The 23,582-nt window shown below is 37.9% G+C and overlaps 1 protein-coding gene across 1 annotated transcript; it reads right to left on the reverse strand.

Annotated features, from left to right (window-relative positions):
- Window positions 1-11,961: 11,961 nt before the first annotated feature.
- On the reverse strand, window positions 11,962-18,157 carry LOC145765407 (3 beta-hydroxysteroid dehydrogenase type 7-like). The gene is made up of 6 exons (XM_082577226.1): window positions 17,998-18,157; window positions 15,922-16,080; window positions 15,591-15,814; window positions 14,938-15,126; window positions 14,096-14,305; window positions 11,962-13,507 (listed from the first exon to the last, which is right to left on the reverse strand). The coding sequence occupies exons 1-6, from the start codon at window positions 18,155-18,157 to the stop codon at window positions 13,346-13,348; spliced, it is 1,104 nt and encodes a 367-aa protein (XP_082433352.1). The 3' UTR covers window positions 11,962-13,345.
- Window positions 18,158-23,582: the final 5,425 nt, after the last annotated feature.

Here is a 23,582-nt window from a genome sequence, read left to right on the forward strand (position 1 = left end):
TAAAAAAACGGTGAATTTCTATATATATTTGAGTAAACTAAGCAAGCATAAAGAGTTCATACGATGTGGTTATGTACAGTAGACTCTTGACATAATCAGCGTAAAGAAAGCATATGGATCAAGTATTACTAAAGCTCATCGCTGTCACTCTTGATGTCATCGTCTGTAATTATGTGATTGCTGTATGGGTTGACACATGAACCAGTTTGGCATGGTCCACATCCAGTATGGCATGATAGCCCATATCTCCGGCAACTACAGTGAAGTGGACACGATACCAAATATTCTTGACGTTGAATCACAACCGGTGAATGCATGAATGAAGAGGAGCTGTTTGCAATGAGCATAGGCTATATCTGGCCCGGTGATTGCTTTCAGTTTGTTGATGTCGTGTATCTTGGTTGAGTAAGCTTTGTCGGAGCGGAAGTAAAGGTCTTTAATGTGTGGGTCAGTGTTAGCATAGTATAGTAACAATATTAAAAGAGTCGTGTCTTCACCAATTAAAGTCGTACCATGTCTATGAGGGCTGTCCATCTGCCGTCTTGACGATGTCAACATCTGCATCACCTGGTGCGTTGATCACATTGCAGCTTTTATTTCTCAGTTGAGCAGAAATTAGCGAAATTAATCCTTCCTTGTTGGACGCTCGAGACAAGAACTGCTCCTTCTTTCCAATGAACTTGGTGTCTGCAGTAAAGTGAACAACCCGGTGGACGTTCATGCCGCGTCTTTGATGGGTATTGTCTTTGATAGACGGACCACCATATCCATCAAAGACCACCGTTGCTAAGCGATAATGACGAATGGTATAATCTGCATACGACTGTACAATAGACCCACAACTGTCTCCAGCTTTCCATAGCACTCGATGCAACAAGAACCCCCCATCAAGAACGTAGTGATCGGTTTTCGGGGCAGATTTTTTCACTACTTCATAATCGCCTGACGTCACACTGCTGGCATGTTCTGTGATGGCGGGAGCTATTTGAGACTTATCGGCTTCTCGGAAAAAATGTCTAGCTTCAAACAAGGCGGGTTGGCATGTACTGAGCTCGTGCTTCATCACTTCCTGCATGGAGAGATCACCTGTTTGATTAAGGATCTTGGAAACAAAGCTATGACCGTTATGTTTGGCAACGATGGCAGTAGTAACCTGGAAACACAGCGCTGCAATACATTGGTCAAGAAAATTACAACATCCAAGTCCTTTGTTCACCCTGAACATTTGCCACCTACACTACACCATCCTCTACCAAATTCCACTGCCTCAGAGTTTACTACCAGATTATGGTCTGGATGGGTAGGCTACTGACGATGGTATGGATGCTCTAGACTGGGGATGGAAAGTAGACAATAATCAGATGATTCCAACCATGACGGACATGAAAGCTTCCCCCGTACAACCTACTAAAAATGATACACAGCAATTGCGAATCGTGTCCACCTCACTGCAGTTGCCGGAGATATGGGCTACCATGTCATGCTGAATGTGGACCATGCCAAACTGGTTCATGTGTCAACCCATACAGCAATCACATAATTACAGACGATGACATGGAGAGTGACAGCGATGAGATTTAGTAATACTTGATCCATGTGCTTTCTTTACGCTGATTATGTCAAGAGTCTACTGAGTACTGATGTACATGACCACATCGTATGAACTCTTTATGCCTGCTTAGTTTACTCAAATATGTATAGAAATTCATCGGTTTTTAATAACCAACAGGGGAAGGGAAGGTAGTTTGATACACTTTTAACATTTTTGCCTGTTAACTGAAAATTACGTGACACAAACTATTGATTTTAAGCTGAAATGAAAGTCTGATCCCTTACACACTTTTTAAAAACATTTTCACTTTTCTATTTTTGTTACTTTTTTTTAATTGAAATTTTAAAAACGTCACTCAAATGTATCAATTTACCTTCCACGGAAGGTAAATTGATACACCCGGAAGGTAATTTGATACAGTAAAACTAATACAGAAATCCCCTTTGACAACAAAGCAATAAATGAAAATTTTTATATGTGGTTGGCGTGCTTGGGTGCAAAGATGACTGTTGAGGCCTATGTGTGCGAAGAAGCTTCTGCAGCGGGATGGACATGGGAAGGATCATTGACTGGAGTTCTTATTCAAGGGGGGTGCTTTGCGCTTTTCTCATTTTTTGACAACAGATAGCGTGTAGGCCTATGAAAGCGCATATAATAGTTGTTTCCCAAAGTAGCAGGTCTTGTTAATAAAGAATAACTTATTTAAATCAACTAGATCAATGACAACATTTATTACAGTCACAAAAAATAATTTAATATACTGTATCAATTTACCTTCTCCACATGTATCAATTTACCTTTTTCAAAAAAAGTTATAAAATTCTGATTTTTGTATGCTTGGATGCACATTGCAGAAAAAACGTGACATGCCCTTGAAGCCTTATCAATGAACTGTCAAATGAGTTTGGTTTCATCTTTCAGGAACTTTTCTTTAATTTTCCAGACGAAAATAATCATGAGTTAAAAATTTTACGAAAATACTCAAAAAACACACTTTTACAATTTTATGCCATAAAAGCAGGAGTTAGCTGCATGGTGCAAATTTTGTAGGCATTATTTTCACAGATCTTCCACCTAATGACAATATTTTTGACTAAAATTTTTTGTACATTTCTGTAGGGGGGGTGTATCAAATTACCTTCCGTATCAAATTACCTTCCCTTCCCCTACATTGTTATTGTTCATTTTTAATTGTTTTGGCAGCCATCTTGGATTGCCATATTGAAGTTATAGGCTATCAGATAATTTAAAAATTCTGAGAATGGTCTCATTGACTTCACAGGGTATAAAAACTTAGATATAGACACCAAAACTACACGTTTTAAACATATGATGACCGAGTTATGGTCAATTTACTGTTATTTTATTGGTTTGGCGGCCATCTTGGATTGCTATATATTGAATTTATAAGCTATCAGATAATTCAACAATTCTGAGAATAGTCTCATTGACTTCACAGGGTATAAAAACCTAGATATAGACACCAAAACTACATGTTTTAGTCATATGATGACCGAGTTATGGTCAATTTACTGTTATTTTGTTGGTTTGGCGGCCATCTTGGATTGCCATATTGAATTTAAAGGCTCTCAGATAATTCAACAATTCTGAGAATGGTCTGATTGACTTCACAGGGTACAAATACCTAGGTATAGACACCAAAACTACATGTTTTGGTCATATTATGACCGAGTTATGGTCAATTTACTGTTATTTTATTGATTTGGCGGCCATCTTGGATTGCCATATTGAATTTATAGGCTATCAGATAATTAACAATTCTGAAAATGGTCTCATTGACTTCACAGGGTATAAAAACCTAGATATAGACACCAAAACTCCATGTTTTGGTCATATGATGACCGAGTTTTGGTCAATTTACTGTTATTTTAATGGTTTGGCGGCCATCTTGAAAATAACCACTTTCCGGAAGTTGGATCGCTTAAGATTTTGAATATGTCAATACTGACACCCAAAACTAATCAAATCAGTTGAAAAATCTTTTGTTGCAATTTTTTTGGGGTCAAACCATATATTGCCCTAACTACTATACCTACCTGGCCAACCCTTTTATACAACTCTGAAACTTAGACAGTAGGTTATCACAAAAAATGAAAAAAACGGATCGATGCCTTCGAGCTCTGGTCATACAGGCAAATGTTAAACATTTCATGGAAACAAAAAATCACTAACGATGAATTATTATTCAAATTCAATTGTTTGTTTGTTTTTTCATATCTTTATCCTGCATTGCGGGAAAGCGGACTTGATCACTATACATCGGTGTACGCCTTCCGACGTACACCTGACCCACACTGCAGCCGACGGCAATGTCTGTTTCCGGTTATCTACTGTACTTATGACTTAAATTTGGTACTACCCATTAGGCCTACTCGAAATCGATCACTGGGTAGAGGCAATTACCGTAAAGTTTCATGCCCAGAGAAACAACAGCAAGTGTGGGTGGCTGGAGTCGAACATGCAGGCTCTTGACTGCGAGCACAACGCGCTAACCACTCGGCCAAAATTCTCTTACAAATAGTCAAAAAAGAAAATTGAAGTATTTCGGACACACAATAAGCAGGGATATTAAGGCAAAACTCGTTACAAAGATCATTAATAGAAGGAAAGATAAATGGTAAAAGAAACAAAGGCAGACCAAGAATGATTTGGACATCAAACATCACTAAATGAACAAAATTAAGTTATGAAACAGCAGTAAGAACAGCTTATGGTCGAGACAAATGGCGCATTGTATCCAAGCCTCAATACGAGGAAAGAACATAATGATGATGAGAGCGCTTGAAATCCAGAATCTCGGGCTGCAGAGCTGTTTGCCTAAAATCGGTGTTGCCAAACGAAACTTTTAATATTTTAATTTTTGATTCGCTATTCCTAAGTGAAAAAGTAACTGGGTCGGACAAACACACAGGAAAACATATTTCCCTCTTCTCTTTCTTTCAGGTGGGGCTGCAGCTCTGCAGCCCCATGCCACGAGCCGCTACTGCAGCACTCACAGTTTCGCCAGGACTGTGATTAAAGCACGGCAAAATATTGATTACAAACAAAATAGGGAGAAATTATCTGCAAAAGTTGCAAACATTATAGTAATTTTTTCATCATACTTATAGAAAAAGTTTAAATCAGCATATAAAGTAGATGACTGATTTTTAATTCTGTGTACGGTACCAACATAGGCTACAGCTCATAGCATAACTTCATCAATGACACATGAATGAGTCTCGAGTTCATCAAATTTTTCTAAGTGCATCACTTCGAGATTTATGAAACACTTGTCTCCGTTAGGAAACGTGATACATTAAAATTTTAGATGAAATTTTTTAGGGGTTCCGCGACTGGTTCGAGGGCAGCAAAAGGTCCGCCAACACCAAAAAGTTACCACTGCTATAGAAAAAGTTGTCCCTATTTTGAAGAGCAATCTCTTACAAAAAATTCATTCTCCCTATTTCTAAGAAATGTGTTTGTTTTTGACTCCTCATTTTGTCTTATTTTTAACAATTATAAAACTTCTACATTTTTACAATACCGGTATATCAACACCGGTAAGTGGTTTAGATTTGAGAGGTATCCAATGCACATCAACTGGACCCTGTTAAGAGATCAAACAATTGAGTACGAGAAAGCGGGTTCGCGAAGAAAATGGATTCGTCAATGGCAATGAAGGATGAGTTGCTTGATGAGGTTTTGGCTGTTAATAAAGCTCTGTTTAAGAAGATTCCAGAATCCAGATGATATGTTCTGCAAGGATGAACATCAAGACAAGTAGATGAAGATCTTTACTGAGGCGACTCTTTTCCGTTGCTCTACAAGTTGAATAGCATCATCATCTTTGTTTCAGGCAGTAATTCGTTTGTGGAGCGAGTGTTTTCTCATGTTTCGGCTCAGTGGACCAAGCAAAGGAACAAATCAGGTATGTGGAACAAATTTAATGAAATGACAGTTAAATCACTGCTACAAGTAAAGGTAAACCTAGACCTGAGCTGTCGTGAGATGCACAAAATATCTTCTACAAAAAAAAGGAGTTGCTGGAACAAAGTATTTCTGGCAAAAACTATGGCAGCATGGGATATGTTATAGCTCGTATAAGTGAAAAGATTTGCTCAAAAACATTAGTTTCATTTCGATTGAAAATTTATTTTTTGGTTGTCCTTAGCCTACTTTGGAGTCCACGTCGATGGCCCTGGCTATAGACCAGGGGTTTTTAACCTTTTTTACACCGCAACCCTCTCAGAGCAATCAATGTAGCCTCGTAAGTCCTCACAAAAACATATTTAATTGAAAATTTAACCAAATTTGATTCACAAAGACATCAAGTTATGTCTCGTTTAGCTACGCTAATGCAAACTTTTGAAACCAAAAACATCCTTTCACAATGTTATCACGGTTTTTATTACATTTCCTCTAGCTAGTATTTCCATTTCCTATCAAGCTTGGCTAGATTATTATAGAAGAAAGAATAATAAGAATAAGCTAGATTTTCGCTTTTTCACCGGTTGAATTTATTGCAATCTTTATGGATTTATTGAAATCAGTTTCAGTGAGATGGCTAGTGCTGCATTTTTTTAAACAAGCTTGTCAATGCGTGCAACTGTTGTTAAAAGAATTTTTAAATAAAAAAGCCTATAGGCCTAGCCTACAATACTTTTTTTTTAATAGGCTACTATTGGAAACGATACTGACAAATCCATAGTTAACATAAAATTCTAAATAATCTTGTTTTTTTTGCCATATCGTGGTTACTGGTTAACTTTAGTTAGCACAAAGAACTCAATTGTAGCTTAGGTAATACGTATTAAATGCTTTATATCAGTGGTTCCCAACCTGGGGTTCGCGGACCCCTTGGGGGTCCGTGAGAAAGCATTTGGGGGTCCGTGATTACCTTGATGAATTTTGTTCTATATGCAGGGCCTCTGAGAGAAATTTTCACTAGGGGTACGAAGAGTCATTCCGGGCCCCCCTCTCACTCCGGGCCCCCTTTGTCTTGGGCAAAAAGTGTGATATTTGCTTAGGCGTATTGCACACCACACAACATTTTACTGGACAATTGGACATCTGTGCGCAATAATAGCATCAAGCTGCAATAAAACTATTATTTTGTGTTGTGCAATCATGTGATCTGACCCTCGCCAATTTGTGTATCCTGCATTGAATTCGTGTGTCAGTTGTTGATGGTGCTGTACTGCTGTTGAGAGGTGTCGCTTATTGTAGGCTACATCTTTAATGTTAAATTTTTAAATTCATTTTTTTATTTCTCTTTGATGTAGCTTATAATTATTTCTGAAGAGGACATTATGTGATGTCGAAAACGTTGGATTTAGTAGTTTTTTGATGTTTTTTTTGTGTGTTTAATGTTAAATCCGTTGACGTTACTGAGTGTTATATGTAGGCTATCTGGTACAAGCCAAGCTCTCTACCAAGGCTCAAACATAACATCTTGTTAAAACATAATCAAGTTAATTATCTGAATCATCTGACCAACCCAAACCTTTCTTCATTAACTTTTGCATTCACCACATGCCCAGCACTAGCAGAGCTGAACGAGAGAAGTCACTTTTTTTAACTCCGGCTCCGGTCCTGCTCCGAAAGTATTCTCCGGCTCCTGCTCTAACTCCAAATTCATTTTGAAGTGAAATAAGCGTGAAACTACTATTGTCAAATAAGTTAGTTTTCAAAAAACACAAAAAAAAAAAAAAAACACCCGGGCTTTTTACCTGGGTTTTTCTCAAACCTGCTTCTACTACACTATGCCCCTCCCCCCCAGGACAAGAGAATAACTAACTTTTATGATTTAATTTAGGGTGCTTTTAACACGTAAAGCATTAAATTACCACTTTGGGCCCCTAATTTGCTCGCAAAGCACTCGATTACCTTTCTGGGCCCTTTTGCTAGATTACGGGCCCCCCAGGACTATAAAGAATAACAACTTTTATGCTTGAAATTAGTCGTTTAGGATGGTTTTAGCCAAATATTTTTGCGCGTAAACTACAGTATAAAACCACAATTTCGGGCCCCCCAACAAACACAGGCCTGGGCCCTCAAGGGTACGCCGTACCCTCCGTACCCCCCCCCTCTCATAGGCCCTGTCTATATGCACGGATGGAGCACCAGCTATGCTTTGGAACAAATCCGGATCTGCTGCTTTACTAAATAACGAAGCTCCTCGTGTGGTTTTTACCTATTGCTTCTTGCACAGGTACGCCTTAGCAGCAAAAACTTTACCAAGTCTCAAAGAAATTCTAACGAATTGCGTGAAAGTCGTTAATTTCATCAAAAGCAGAGCTGTAAACCACCGTACTTTTAAAGCGCTCTGTCAAGAAGTAGGGTCAGATTACGAAGTACTTTTGTATCATTCTGATGTACGTTGGTTACAGTGGCGGCTCGTCCATAGAAACTGCAAAACTGCAGCACCCCCTGCACATTTCAGTATTTTATTTTTTTTATTAATTTCACGTTTTTTCTCGTGTTCTCTATAGATCCTAGTCCTACCGACTAGAAGTTTCATAATTTCTGGGTTTTAAAAAATATGATGATTTTTTAAGTTTTGTATTTGGCAGCTCTGAACTGCAAGCCTTGCAGTTGCGATCTTATAAAAGAAGAACAAAGAGAAATTGTGACGTCATATTTTGGCTCAGGTTGCTTCAAATCCCACAATTTCGAACTGCAAATTTTGCAGTTGCTGGTCACGTGGTCAGGCTAGCTACTGTTGCAAATACTGTTGTTTTCAAACACGATATTAGGTGGCTGCGACTGATGCTGTTACATGGTTAGACTAATGTGCTTTGCTTTCTCCACAAAAAGATAAAGCTTAGACTAGGTTTTCATTAGTGTTGTTAAATTAAATTTAAGAAAAGCTCTACCAATAAATTTTTGTGGCTACCAAACCTGGTTGATTTTTTATAAATTAAATGTAACCTAGGTTCATTGTTAACTTACGATAATAAGTTAAGGCCAAAGGTCACATGCTAAAACAGCCTATTTAAACTTGATGAACATCAGGAAATTAATTGCTCAAATAGCCTCAGAATTCATGAAATACCACTAAAATAAGGTAAAATTTATGGGGGTCATGTCCCTAGACCCCTTGGCATCGCGCCTTTGGCGCTCGCTCTTTCACGTATAGGCTACCTCCGGTTGCAGCACCCCCTGCTATAAATACCACGAGCCGCCACTGGTTGGTTATCTAGAGGAGAAGTTTTAAAACGACTGCAGCAGCTAAAAATGAAGTATATCATATGTCAACTCTTTTGAATGCAAAAGGAAGTCCCCTCTCAAAATTGTTTGAGAGTAAAAGTTTTCTATACGGCATGGCCTACTTAGCCGACATTTTCGGTCATATTATGGTATTAACAATGTTAATCGTGGAATTCAAGGACCAGGTGTGACAATAATTGATGCAGCTGAAAAACTGAAAGCGTTTTTAGCCAAGATGCCGGTTTGGAAACGCAGATTGGAAGCAGGTAATTACGCTAACTTTCCAATGTTAGAAGATCTTATCTTGATAGATGAAACTCAAAGAGAATGTAGCCTACTCTTTTGATCTCTATGAGAGAAAAATTTTGCGCACACTTTGAAACCCTGCAAATCTCATTTCAACGTTATATTAATTTAGAACACCTGCCGAACAAAGTTGAAACATGGATTCGAAATCGTTTTCTTTTTGACTTGAACAGCATTAGCGATGACGATCTCAGTAAAGATGGCCTAATTCAGGGGTTCTTAACCGGGGGTAAATTTACCCCCTGGGAGTAAATTTCACCTACCGAGGGGGTAAATTTACTAAATCATAAATTAAAGAAAAGTTCATTTTTTCAGTTAGTAAAAAACTGGTAGTGTTGCACTCAATTTTGATTCAAATTTATGCTTAATGTAAGTTTTCGTCTTTTTCATTTATCTCCACGCAAGTAGATTACCAGTTTCATTGCAGCAGCGTATGTGTGCTACATTTTTACTGTAGCCTACCAGTTCAATATGCAAATGCAAGGAAAAAGTGTTACCATTATAGATGAAGGCCTACATGATAAAATTCAGGGCTTTCAGACAAAATTAGATCTGTGGAGTAAAAGAGTTCAAAAAGGAATTTACACAAATTTTTCAACATTTGATGTTTGGAAAGTCAGTAGAAGTCGCAACTAGATTTCTGACCGCGAAATCGAAATATACCAGCACCTTGCCGCCTTAAAAAAGAACTTTGGCGGTTACGTCGAAGGTGAAAGTTTTAACAGTAGCCTACTGCACTTTGGATAACTCATCCCTTCGAAGCCAAGTTACAGTAGAAAGTATTGCTGACGATGATCTTTGCAAAGATGATTTGATTGATCTTCAATGTTCAACAACTCTTTGTTCCAAATTCTTATCATGCAATGGTGACTTTTTACTTTTCCAAGTTTTGGTGTGGATTAGTCGAAGAGTTTCATACGCTGACTAAGCATGCATTTGAAGTTATTACACCTTTTCCAACTATTTATCTGTGTGAAGTAGGGTTCTCTTCATTGCTGACTATTAAAACAAAACATCGATCTCGTTTAGTTCCCAAACACGACATGCGAGGAGCTCTTTTAAAGACTGTTCCAAGAATCTCCAAAATTGTTCGTGAAAAGCAAGCACAAAAGTCTCACTGATTGACTGTTGAAATTGCGTGTCAGTCATTAATAAAAGAAAAAAACTTAAACATTCTTGTGTGCTGTTATCATAGTTATTTAGGACGTTTGAGCAGACATTATTTTTCACAGGACCCCGTCAAGAACAATCGTGTCTTCGGCAAATTAACAGCTTGTTTTTTGATATTTGCCAAGGTAAATCCAGACAAAAAAGATGTTTTGCATTTCTTCGCATGGTTGACTGGACACGATGACATCACAAGGGGTCACCAAAACGGTGGGGGTAAATTTTACTTTTTTGATTCGGCAAGGGGTAAACGAGACAAAAAAGGTTAAGAACCCCTGGGCCCTAATTGATTTGAGATCAAAAGAGTTATTACGCATTGAATTTCCTTCAAAAACCGTGGAAGAATTTTGGTGCTCACAACTGCAAACCTACCCATTCTTGGCAAAGAAAGCGATTATTGTTTTGTTACCATTCATAACCACTTACCTTTGGGAGGCAGGATTCTCAGCTCTTGTTGCAATAAAACCTAAACATCGAAATCGCCTGGACGTTGAAGATGACATGCGTGTTGCATTGTCAAAAACTCAACCACAGTTCAGTCGTTTAGTTCAGGCAAACAAACAACAACCCTCTCATTAAATTTGCTTACGTTGAAAAAGTTTCGGCATGGCACTTTGGGTCACCTTAATATTAAAATACTGCTGCCATTCTTGAACAATTCATTCGTTTTCTTATTTGAGCAACTGTTTGACCTGATGTTTGCCGCAAGAGTCGTAGCGGCAATGCAATATGACACAGTAGCCTACAGTAGTTGAGTAGCATATTATTACAATAGTCAATAGTATGTTAATTGAGTTTCAGGCAAAATTTAGGTAGGGGTCCGCAGAATTAATAATTTGTCTAAAGGGGTCCGTGGCAACAAAAAGGTTGGGAACCACTGCTTTATATCGTTAGAGCTTTTGCAGCATTTGAAAGCTTATACAATAGAATAACCTCAGGTCAAGGATTGGTCAATTGCGAAAAACACAGGTTTTGATCTTTTCTGGCAAAAAAATAATTAAAAACTATACATTGCATTTTCAGGCGTCTCGCAACCCCCAGGCTGAAGAACCCTGCCAGTGAAATACTTGTCTGGAGAGGTGCAGTGAGTTTCCTAAAAGGGAATGACGATTTGTTGATATGGACAAACTGCTCCATACCAACAAATCTTGATTTTTCATTCAATAGGTAAGTGACCTAGCTAGGTGACTGGTCTGAATATATGATTCAAAGCCCTTACAAAAAGCAAACATTTTTTCTGCACTTCAACGTGAAATGATTTATCATTGTTTGTGAATATGATTATTAATCAAAAATAAAATTGGCATATATAAATATATACCTAATTTGACATTTCGCCTAATTCTACATTTTTTTGGGTTCCTAAAATTTGCAGAAGTACTGATTATAGTAGCCTACATATTTAACCCTCAAATTCAGTGCCGTATTTAGGCCTAGCCTACCACTAGACTGAAAAGGCTGAAGCCTAGGGCCTCAAGTTTTAAGATCTAGCCTACGATAGCCAACCAATATCAAAAACATTTAAGCATACACTTGTAGAAATTTCACCTAGTAAAAACGTGAAATTTTTCTGAAACGCAACCAGTTCTAAAAAAAAGTAGGTGTTCATAAATAAGGGCCATAGCTTATACTATGTTCTTTGTACGAACACGAATATTTGTCATTCGTAAGCCGTTTGTGTTTAAATATTTTCTTCGGAAAGTTTTGTGGGACTATTTTGAAACATGAAGAATTTAATTTTAACATAATGTGATAGATCATGCGAGATTCTAAACGTCAAACATGTCACCAAGAGATCGGAAATGATTAGCCTCAAATAAGAAATGCAATGGAACAACTGCAAGACATAAAATGACATACAAGACAAGTGAAACAAAAAATCTTAACCACCATAGAACGTTTGAGGAATGAGGAAGTACAATCGGACGAAATAGATATATAAATATTTCCTCCGATTGTGCTTTCTTTTAAACACCTAATGTAATATTTAATATCTAAGTGTTTATCCCACTTAACAAAGGAAATTTTTTCACATCAAAGCAAGACCCATCGGTACCGAAAAAGTTTACAATGTTAGAAAATAAGTAGCAAACCCATAAAAGCCGGAAAAAAAGCAACAAATGTATTTTATTATGGTTTGCGGTTTGTACAAATGACACAGTTTGTTCAATGCTCCGAAACTGTAAAATATACGAACGGAACACATCGGACAATTACGCAAAATATTTTTTTAACAATATGTGATAATTTATGTTGTCAAAGGCTTGAGAAACATGAAGAAAAGTAAGCTACAATAAAAATAATATTTTTACACAATGATAGGCTACAACCTATTTCAGTAGAAATACGCTTATTTCGACATTGTAGGCCTATTAGCCTTGAAACCAAACTGGTTATGTAATTCATTAGTGGTAGTTAAGAAAGATGAAACTTAAGAAATTAAAAAGCTTAAGTAATTTCAAAACATTTACAGTACTTTGTTCTTGCAATTACATCGTAACAACACTGTTGTCTGTTGCATCTTCCAGGGAATCATATCACTTAATTTTGTTGATGATGGCTGCTGGATTCGAAAATATAGCCTAATCAACAAAAAATGCAAAAAAGTGCATTGCGAAAATGGAAAGAGGTAATAGGCTACTTTGCCACATATGTACCTACAGCTTGTTAATATGTTCGAAAGTAAAAAGAAGCTCCCTAACATTAGGGAACGTTTAGCTACAAACGGAAAATTTAAAGTGATAGGCTAGTAGGTAGGCTACGTAGCCTCGAGGGTGTTTTGGGGAGTAATTGCGCCCCAAAATTTTATCTTGTTCCGTCCCAACAGCATCGGCTTTTTAATTTTATTATAACGTTATAATTACATTGCATTATATGGTGAATGACGCTTCATAAATGTGTGACTGCATTCAGTAGCTACTGTATATTTTAAAACAAACTCCTTATTTCAAATATTAAAATGTTTGCCCTCCCAACAATTGCTTTTGCCCTCTTAAAATTTTCTTTCTAGCTACGTCATAGCTACGTGATGGCGTCATTATAACCAGACATAAGCATAAGATAGTACACGCAGAAAACGAGTAAGAAAGAAGATAGAGCTTTGTAGCATCAGGCGCATTCTGTCATCATCTTCTCCAGATCCTGTCTTGTTCTTTTTATACTTTCCTCCCACCCAACCAAAGGTTTGTAGTCGAAGTGTTTTTCAAACTTCTTGTGCGAGAAAGTGAACGTTGTAGAAAACAGGGTGACTACTCCGGGAGTGAGAAGAGGCTAACGAAAAAAGAACGGAAATAAGCTGAATAGGCCTATAGAAAAGAAAAGCTGCGCACTCCACACAGAGTCTCGTTTCCTCAAAACAAAGAGGTTACCGTTTGGTTTATGGTGAGGGGACGCCAGATCATTTCACACAATTGGTCATAATAAACTGCGTGTTCATCGACTGCGTGGGCAGTTGTCTAATAAGCAAACACTCTGCTGGTTTTTGGTTCGACATTTAACGAAAGCGGTGACATTCAATGGCATTTCAAATGGGAGCAGCTATAACTATACAGTTTTTGATGCTTCCTGCTGTGTACTGTTTTTTGCGTTCCTTTCCTTCTCATGCTGCGTTATTTGATTGTAAGTTATTACCGGTACGAATATAGGCTATTACACAAGTCAGTTTACGTTGTTATGTTATCACCAAAAATATAAATTAGAGTTTGGCATCATTGCTGTTTTATTCCAACCAATACGGCTGAAGTTTAAGCATTTTGGCCATTAAACTAATCAATTTATGACTTAATTAATTCTACAAAAGTAATCATTTCTGAGCGGAATGGAAACCCACCAAATTTGTGCAAATCTCCCATTACTTACCTTTTTATGAATATTGAAAAAAGCTAGAAATGTTGAGACTTTTGAAAGCACAACCCCTGTTACGTACATCAACCAGAAAGGAAGTATAGGCTCCCTTGATATGGTGTAACCAAATGGTTCAAAGAAGACCAACATCAGACGAGTGTATGATAATTGAGGAGTGTCATCGCCAAGATAGTATGCATTTCCACTGATCACTGATCCACGTGTCTGTGAAAAGTACGTGGTGGGCTGTCATCAGTGAGTAGACTTACGGAGTAGCTTACCTATTCAGACAGAACGAAAAAAAATCACTTTCATTGTTTTCATCGGTTATGACAATAACACACAGGAATAGCAAAATTGATTGATTGAATGTTTATCTTCGAACTGGGAAAGCTTCTTGCAGACCTTAATCCTGGCAGTTTCGTATACTTGTAGAGGCTTTGAATCATTGACGCAGGCCCGGTCACTGAGATTGACAGAGTGAAGTTTTCAATTGTTGAAGTCTTGTTGTCGGGAATTATTCCATACGTTAGATGCCGCTGAATGGCAAATGAACACTCAACCAGCAACGAAAAACTGAACTGACTATAGCGTACGGTATCAAGAACTATAGATGCTCATCACGCTCCTCTTGTGCTCTTGATTGAGCACAAACTAACCTTCTGCCAAGCGCTATTGCATCGTAATACAGTAGCTGTGCTGAAGCAATCCTGATACCAGCAAATCAAGCATAAATAGACAAATTCCAAAAGTGATGCTTACTTTTATGTAAATTCTTAAAAAGTAATGATGTTTAAAAAGTTTTTTAGAACCACATAAACATTTTGTTTCTAACTTTAAGTTGTACTGTATTTTACCTGTATTTTTTTTGCTGCAAGTATATGACACCATGCAACGTTATCTACAAACATAGCATTCTGTAACACGGTCTTTGGACAAGGACTGACCAACATTTTGTTATTCTTACATGAAAGAAATACTTCTTTCATAATGACGTTATCTCCGCCAAACATGCCACCGGGCCGAAGAACACAAGTCAGAAACGTCTAAAAACAAGACATGTTACATGATTTGGTAAAGAGCAATAGAGCGGCAAGAGTCTGTTTCTGTTCAGCCAACAATGCATTAGCTCAAATAATAATCACCTGACCTGGTAAACAAAAATGTGGATAAATCGGATAGATCAAGCGACTATGGTTCCATCCTCGGTGTGTGCAGTGAGAGTAGCACACCGCAACCACAGTTTTCCATGCAAATATAGTAAACAATAACTTACCGATATACTTTTTGTCATATCTAGGCTAATGCCTGGTAGTTTAAGATTTCGATCGTGGACGGAAAGGCAAGAAAACCAATTACACTAAAATCCTCAAGAACCATGCAGGTAGCAGTGACTTAAAGTCATTGACAAGTTTAGAAAAATGTAAAAATTGGGCTTTGAGAATATTTTTTAATCCAATAAATAGTTTAACCAAGTAGTATTGGAATAGTAAGTTTTGAGTCAACTCACCTTCCCATTTGCCATTTTTCTACCATTTGCTGCTAAGACTTGCTGTTCGGCTTCACGCTTGTATTTCGCGTAAAACGTTCCAGGTTTAGTGAGGTATGGAGTATCCTCATCTCCCATTACAAAAGGATCACCATTAGCATTTGGTCCGATTGCAGCATTGGAGCTGGTATAAATGAAATGTGGCACATTGGTTGAGCAACACAATTCCAGCATATTGACTGTTCCTGCGACAAAGTGGTTGTTGTCAACAGAGATGTAAAGTTGAGGATCTAATTAAACCTTCTCAACCACAAAAATATTTTTTTTTTTTAGTGTTGGTGCATAAACTTACCCAAGACAAATACATCACGCATCACTTCTTCTGGAGTATAATCAAATATGTCCATTATTGCCACAGTATGAATGACAACATCAACATCCTTAACAGCATTTTTTATGCTATCTTTACTTGTAATATCTGCCACTATCCACTCAGCAGCTATTCCAGCTTCTACAAACACAAATAAAAATAAAAATTTTAAATTTAGGTTTTATGAAACAAATACAACTACTTCAATTTTTCAAACTAATAGTTTTCTCGTCCTTCATACGTCGTGATGCTTCCATCACACATAATCTGATTGGCTATAGCTCTGAGTGATCATGAAAATTTGAAAACTTTAACAAAACAGTAATCATTCTGACAGAATGGCAAATTTGTCGCATCATTTGTGTTAAAGTTATTCAAACAACATCATCAAGTCTTGAACCGAACTAATGCACAGTAGTTTAAGGACATTTTGATGTAGCTATGGTGTAAAATACTGCACACTAAACAGGGAGGCGCAGCCAAAAAAGTTTAAAAAAAGTAGGAATTGAATTATTTATAAACAGGTCTTGATGCAAATTTATCGCATCTTTATATTTTTACGGAAAAGAAATAACCTAACTTTACAGGGTTATTTTTTAACTGTTAACTTGCAAATGCCTCAACTGTTAGTAGCCACAAGGAAATTAAGTGATTAATTTTTAACAAACTGTTATTTTTTGCACACCTCTACTGTTTGTGGACAAATAACCGAATAAAAAACATTGATAGTTGTTGCGTGGCGCAGCGCCGGTCTTGGGTTATTTCGGGCCCTGTGCGGAATATGTTTAGCGGGCCCCAATAACAATGATCCAATTCAGTAGCGTAGCTAGGTATTTTGAAAGGGGAGAGGGGGTGGTTTGACGGTCAGCGGGCGAAGCGTGACGGCGTGATCGTTGAAGGCAACACCCAGCGGCGGGGGTGTGGGGGGCCTCCCCCAGAAAATTTTGAAAAATTACTCTGAATTTGGGGCATTCTGAGAGCATGTTCACCAAAAATTTGGGTGTGAATATTACTGTAAAATGGTGCTGTTCGGTGGCATAGCAAAAGGATAAGATCATGCTTTCTTTGGCATTTTTCGGAAATAAAGCTATGTTTCTATGTCGAGTCTGGATGCAACCTATTTCGTCCCCTGAAAAATTCGTACCCTAAAATTGTGTAACAAAATCAAATTTCGACCTATTTCGTCCCCTGAAAAGATCGAGAGAAATTTTGAAATGTTTGCGGCAACTTCGATCAGCGACTTTTGCTCTGTTGTTTTTTTTTCTCGATCTTTTCAGGGTACGAAATGTTCAGGGGACGAAATATGTTGCACCCATTGAGTCTCTATGTTTTCTTGCTGCTAATTCCTTTGTTGAATGCACTTGTTGAATTTTTCCATTGAAAATGACAAAATTACTGCATTTTCTGAGTAAATTGCGGGCCCCCTAATTTGCGGGCCCTGTGCGATCGCACGGTTTGCACACCCCAAAGACCGGCACTGCGTGGTGTTACCTGTTCGTTATTATGCTATTAACAAGAACGTTATTGTCAATCTAAAATTTGTTAGTGGGGGTTTCGTGACAAACGCAAATTGCAATTACCTAGTAGAAAGACAAAAGAGCGTCAGTTGAGGTATGCAGTTTGCTGAAACTTACATGCATTGAACTTTATTCTTAAGCCTTGTTTAAGACAAACTTAGCACCTTTCAAAGTGATAGTATTATAAAGAATCAAATGAAAATACAAAACTCTCAACACATTTACAATTTAATGACATTCACGACGTCGACAAGCAGTGATTTTGATACAGCACACAGACGTTATTTGTTCAGTTTTTGAAGATTGAGCAAAACAAGTCTGGTGGTATTCAGGCACAGATTGTGACAGTCGCTTTACTGCGCTCCAATTTTCTTGTAACAGGAGCGGATTTAAACTTTAAAGTTAACATTCTATTTGAATAAAAAGACTGAAGAAGCCACCTTTACGGCGGCGAAAGCTCTACAAATAAATTTTATTTAGTTGCCAAACCTGTTTATTTTATTTACAGATTTTAAAGTTAACCTATGATTTATTTTCTTACCTTTGCACTCTTGTTCCTGTGTATCTCTTACTTGATCATTCATGTTTGTATCTACCAGTATTAATCTAGTGACATTGTCAATATTATTCTGACAAAGCAATTTTACAAGTCGGCTTCCCACATAACCTGATGACCCGGTGATTAAATAGCTTTTTTTCATGACTACAAACAAGGATAGTTTGTAGCACCCTGCAAATTTAATAACTCTTATTATATTTCATATACTTGTAGATTATTATATGGAGCATCAGGCTAGAGCTAGACCAAATAAACTGAAAAAAAAAAGAGCAGCGTACCGTATCAAACTAAGTTGGAAAATTCAAGTTTATTGCAGAGCTTTCGCTACACAAGTGTGGCTTTATCAATATAGGCTATATAATCCTATTCACAGAGAATTTGAATAAAGTAAACTGTAGTTGAAAAAACCTTTACTTCTCTTGAACCAAATGCTTACGAACCAATCATACTAGCAGGCCCGGATTTAGGGAAGGGGGGAGGCAGAGGGTGCAGGTGCCCCGGACCCCCGACTTTTGAAGGGCCCCCCTACGTGGAAAAAATGTGATTTTGTGCTATTTTTTTTCTTTCAGCCTTTGAAGTTTTAAAGTTTCTGCAAAATGTTGTGCAGTGCAGTGCAGTGCTGGATTAATGCTACTGTAGACGTAGAGGTGATTTGTGCACGGGGGCCCCCTGATCTAACAGTGCTTCGGGCCCTCCCCATCAGCTAAATCCGGCCCTGCATACTAGACATCGGTTTACTATCTTTTCTGAGAAAAAAGCATCATATAGCCTACACAACTCATAACTTACTAACCGTAAAAAAAGTTTTTGACTCGATGTCCTGATTTTGCTTGCTGTGGTTTTAATTACGGTACTCTGATACTTCAGAATTACAGGATTGCAAGTACACGTTTATAGCTTATGACATGCAGTAATAGCTTACCTGTAAGAGCTTAATAGCTGAGATAGCTTGATAAATATTGTTTCAATTATTAACATGTTTGTCAATACACAACTTGATGAGTAGGCGGCACCATTTTGTACAGAGCTGGATGTAGGGAGAGTGAAGATGTACGATCTAAATTACAGACAGTTCATAAATATGTGACTTTCATATCTACAGTAGAAGTAGAAGGGCAAGAGAAAAATAACAATCCGATTGGATCCTGGTAGCTGATTGAGAGGAGCTGAAACTAGCATCTCGGAAGGTCGTTCACCTGCATCGATTAGTGATTTACGGTGGAACGATTGAACCCAAGCGCTTGCGTTTAAACTATGAATATTTGTTTTCTGAAAAGCTATCAACACCAGTTTTAGCATGTAAACAAACAGAAAAATGCTATGATCGATTATTTTGAAATGGTAATGCCGTTATAAATAGATAACAGAAAAAGGGTTGCATTTGATCAAATTTAACTCATCACTGGCGAGAAACTTTATAGGCTACTTTGTGCCCTTTGGATAGATGTGAGCTTGTGCTTTGCTACGCCGGTTCACCAGGAACAAGCAATTTAGGCTACAACTAATTTAGTAGGCTTGTTGTTTTTACCAAACTAAGCTATAGGCCTATGACTAACTAGCCTACCTACACAACCGGATTGAGCAACTGTTTTCATTTAGAAACACAAATATAGCCTAATTACAATAAAATAATTGTAAGACAATATAAAGATGTTAGATTTGTAAAGTTTATTTCTAAGATTAAAAAATACCACCCATCAGCTACTTTTGTATCTTTTAGATTTTACATTGATTCTTAATGTTTGCTGATAGTTGGCCTATTTTTATCATACAAAAACATAGTGGTCCACAACTTTTGCCTCAAACAACGCTTACAAAGCTGATTTAAAATCATGTAGGCCTAAGCTAATTAATTTTTTCTATCTTTACATGAATGAAAACCTTGCTTCTGAACATTATTCATCAATACATTAATTCTCGTAGCCTTGGAAGAAAGCATAGCTTATATAGTAGGTCAGCTATCTTTCATATCTAAGTGATTTCGATACTTTGTTTCTATCTGCACCAAAACAGAAAACATTGGTTAGCATCAATGCACAAATAAGCTACTGCTGAAAGGCGAGTAACTGTTCAGCGTTTTGTATGTCAATTCATTTGTTATCTATCTCTGCGGCTCAACCACAAATACGCCATGGCCTACTGGTTTGAAAACCGTAGTTTAAACTATTTTGTCGCCAAAATCAAGACGTTGTTATTAGATTTTATAGGATTTTATTAGATTGTATTTGAAAGCACAATTTCTTAACCAGTATGGGTCATACTGTATTTCCAACTAAACTACAGAGGTTGGTGACAATTGTGTTGAAATACAGCAGCGCGTTCACTGGTTCACTGGTTTAAGTGAAAAGTATGACTGACCAGGGTGATTACATCCAAGAAAATTGCTGTGGAAACTCTAACTTTGGGAATGGAAATCGGAGACAATTGGCGAAACACTGTTAGACACCTTAAACTCTGTGCTGGACGAACGGCTATAAAATTGAACTTTGACCACAAATGTAATAGCAAACTAAATCAAATTTCTCTTTCAAAAGAAATTGTAAAATAAAAAAAATACTAATTTTGCTGACTGTATAAATCAGCAAGTAATTTCAAACACAAAATTTCACAATTTAGGCTATTTTTAATTCAACTTGATAAAATCACCTACAATCCGTTGCCTCTTGCTCTCACAGCTCTTGGTGTCATAACTTATTAAATACTTCACAGAAAAAGATATAAAAGACGATTAGTTTTGTTCTGCATTGAAAACCAATAAAAAAGTGATTGGCAGGGTATGATGGAAATGCTGACTTTTTATCACAAGAATAAAATGATTGTATTGTTGTCAAGCTAAGGAAATTGTTTAGATATGGTTCACAAACATGAGTTCAAAATGGTTAACCTGATGTTGCCACACTAGCCTACAATAATGTGCATTAATTGAGAGGTTCATTAATCAAATAAGGGGCTCATTAAACCGCGGTTAAAATAAAGTAGCCTACTAGCCTACTTTATATTTTTAAATCTGTGTAGTAGCCTATGTTCTTCACTTGCATAAAAGAAACTAGTGAACCAAAACAATTTTTGCTTAGTGAAACTGGGCCACAAAAGAAAAAGGGTTGAGAACCAATGCTCTAAAGCAGTGTTTCCCAAACTTTTTTTTAATAGCGCCCCCTGGACAACAAACAGAGTATCAAACGCCCCCTCGACAAAAAAGTAAAACCAAAGTTATTTTCCATTCAAGTCCAAGTCTAATGAGACAGATGAGGTGCAATGTCATCAGCCTCTTGACATCGGGCTTCAGTTGCATAGGAACAATCTTAAAGTCTCCCTCTATCTAAGTACATGTCAAGACGGTTTCTTTTATTATCCAGAATCGTTGTCACGGCACTGAAAGCACGCTCCACCAAGTATGAGCCGGGAAAGACGATAAAAAATTTGACCCGATTCCACACGTGAGGGTATTTCTCTTTGATTTGGTTCTGTAACCAGAACTATTGGTGCGAGATATTGAACTTCAGTTTGAGTGCAAAATCGCCTTGCAATGTTATCAGTTCCTTCTCAAGAATTCCATGTTTGGAAATATCACAGAATGGGTCGATTATCTAGTCAGAGATTATCCAGTCAGACTCCGCAGCAGTGGCCGAGTGGTTAGCGTGTTGGGATCGCAATCGAGAGCCTGCATGTTCGACTCCAGACACCCGCACTTGATGTTGTTTCTCTGGGCAAGAAACTTTACAATAATTGCCTCTACCCAGTGATCGATTTCGAGTAATTTACGGTAGTACCAAATTTAAGTCATAAGTAGAGTAGACAACCGGAAACAGACATTGCCGTCTGCTGCAGCGTGGGTCAGGTGTACGTCGGAAGGAGTACACCGATGCATGGCGCTTTAGTCCGCTTTCCCGCAATGCAGGGTAAAGATAAAACAAACAAACAACTGAAATGCATCATGGAATCGAACTCCCATGTCTTTGTGTACTTCTTGAAGATGATTGCTGTACGTCTCTTCATCAACATCAAATATGCCTCTGTCACTGGTATCAAGTTGATGCAAGCTTGAGACTTGGAAAAATTCTCGTCTAGCTAAATTTTGCTGATAGAACGCGAGCTTATCACTGAACCCAGACAGTGCCGATTTCACCTTGATTAGATTTACTTCGTTACCGTGAAGGGATAGACTCATTAAATTTGGAAAATATGTCTGACAAGTAGGCGATATCATTTCTCACAACCAAGACGTCATTCGCAAGGCCAGGGTCACAACTCTATGGAAATTCCACGACCGTTTCAAACAGCGATTAAAATCGTGCAAGGCAATTTCCCTTGGAAAACCATCGTACTTCGGTGTGGAGTAGTAAGCGCTCAAAAGATCGGGTTTGCATATTCGCAGTGCTTCAAAGTAAGTCATGCGTTACGACCTCAACAAACTTGTAGGGCACTGCGAAGTGACGTTGCCAACATGATTGCATGACAAAAATCCTTTGCAAACTTTTTCTTGTAACTGCCCTGGTTTACTCTCAGCGCCCCCCAATCGCCCACTTTATAGCCAGCGCCCCCTTCATGGTCGCAAACGCCCCCAGGGGGCGCTGGCGCCCACTTTGGGAACCGCTGCTCTAAAGCAGTGGTTCTCAACCTTTTCAGGACAGCATGAATATTCGCAAGCTAGTAAAGTAGTCAATATAATAGGGTTACTATAAGAGGATTTGTCATCTATCCTTGTTCCTTGTTACTATCTTTTAAGAAGATTTGTCCACTTTTTTAAAGAAAAAATGAATGGTCCTCCGAGGACACTCAAAAATGCTCAAGTGTCCTCTTTTTTGGCATTTTGAGTTTTCTTGCTTATATTTCCAACATGCGATGCGCAAGTTCATGATATTGGTCTTTCAGGAAGACGCTGATTTCACCTTGAAGGTCAGTTTTTGGAGCAACTTTCCCATCACGAAAAGAATAGCCTGCATGACACCATGAAGAATTCTACAAGCAAGCAACAAACACCTCTTTTGCCTTTTCCAAACGCACTAGGTTGCGAAATTCCCGGCACCGAGAAAATAGAATTGACATTAGGCTATTCAATTCACTACTCGGTTGAAAACTTTTTAAATTTATGCTGAGGAAATGATCACACAAGTTTAAACAAATATTACGCGATGAGTGTATAAAGTGAAAAATGTTGACAATTGAATTTCTCTAAAGCAGCGGCTTTTAACTTTTTTGCAGCGACCCAAACTATCATCTGTGATAGTGGTGGTGACCACATGTGGGGACCTCAGAAAGGATCTGAAAAAAGTTACGGAGAGGGCTGCACCAAGGTTTTAACGCAGTAAGTTTTGGACAAATGGACAGAGGTGGGCAACTGGGCATTCACTTCTTTAGAATTAGCGCGCTATACCGCCACTTCCTGATACTTTTGTCTTAAGCTAACACAGGAAGCACTTTGTGAATAACCGAAATGACCTTGAAAGCGAATGATGCCATTCGTTTCCACTGAAAAGGAATGCATGGGAGTGTTGTATTTAATAAAGAAAAGTTTTAAATCGGCGCTGGGAAAGTTTAAGCACCTGCTTATGTCTGAAAAAAGGCTT

The sequence above is a fragment of the Aplidium turbinatum genome, chromosome 2 (assembly GCF_918807975.1).
Source record: "Aplidium turbinatum chromosome 2, kaAplTurb1.1, whole genome shotgun sequence".
NCBI lineage: Eukaryota > Metazoa > Chordata > Ascidiacea > Aplousobranchia > Polyclinidae > Aplidium > Aplidium turbinatum.

What these genes read in the sequence shown, in the direction of transcription:
- LOC145765407 (XM_082577226.1), bottom strand. Translation starts at nt 18,157, where the DNA reads ATGAAAAAAAGCTATTTAATCACCGGGTCATCAGGTTATGTGGGAAGC. An exon ending in ACAGGAACAAGAGTGCAAAG is followed by an intron (nt 16,081 to 17,997) that starts GTAAGAAAATAA and finishes TTGTGTTTGTAG; the next exon opens with AAGCTGGAATAGCTGCTGAG. An exon ending in GAAAAATGGCAAATGGGAAG is followed by an intron (nt 15,127 to 15,590) that starts GTGAGTTGACTC and finishes TCTTGTTTTTAG; the next exon opens with ACGTTTCTGACTTGTGTTCT.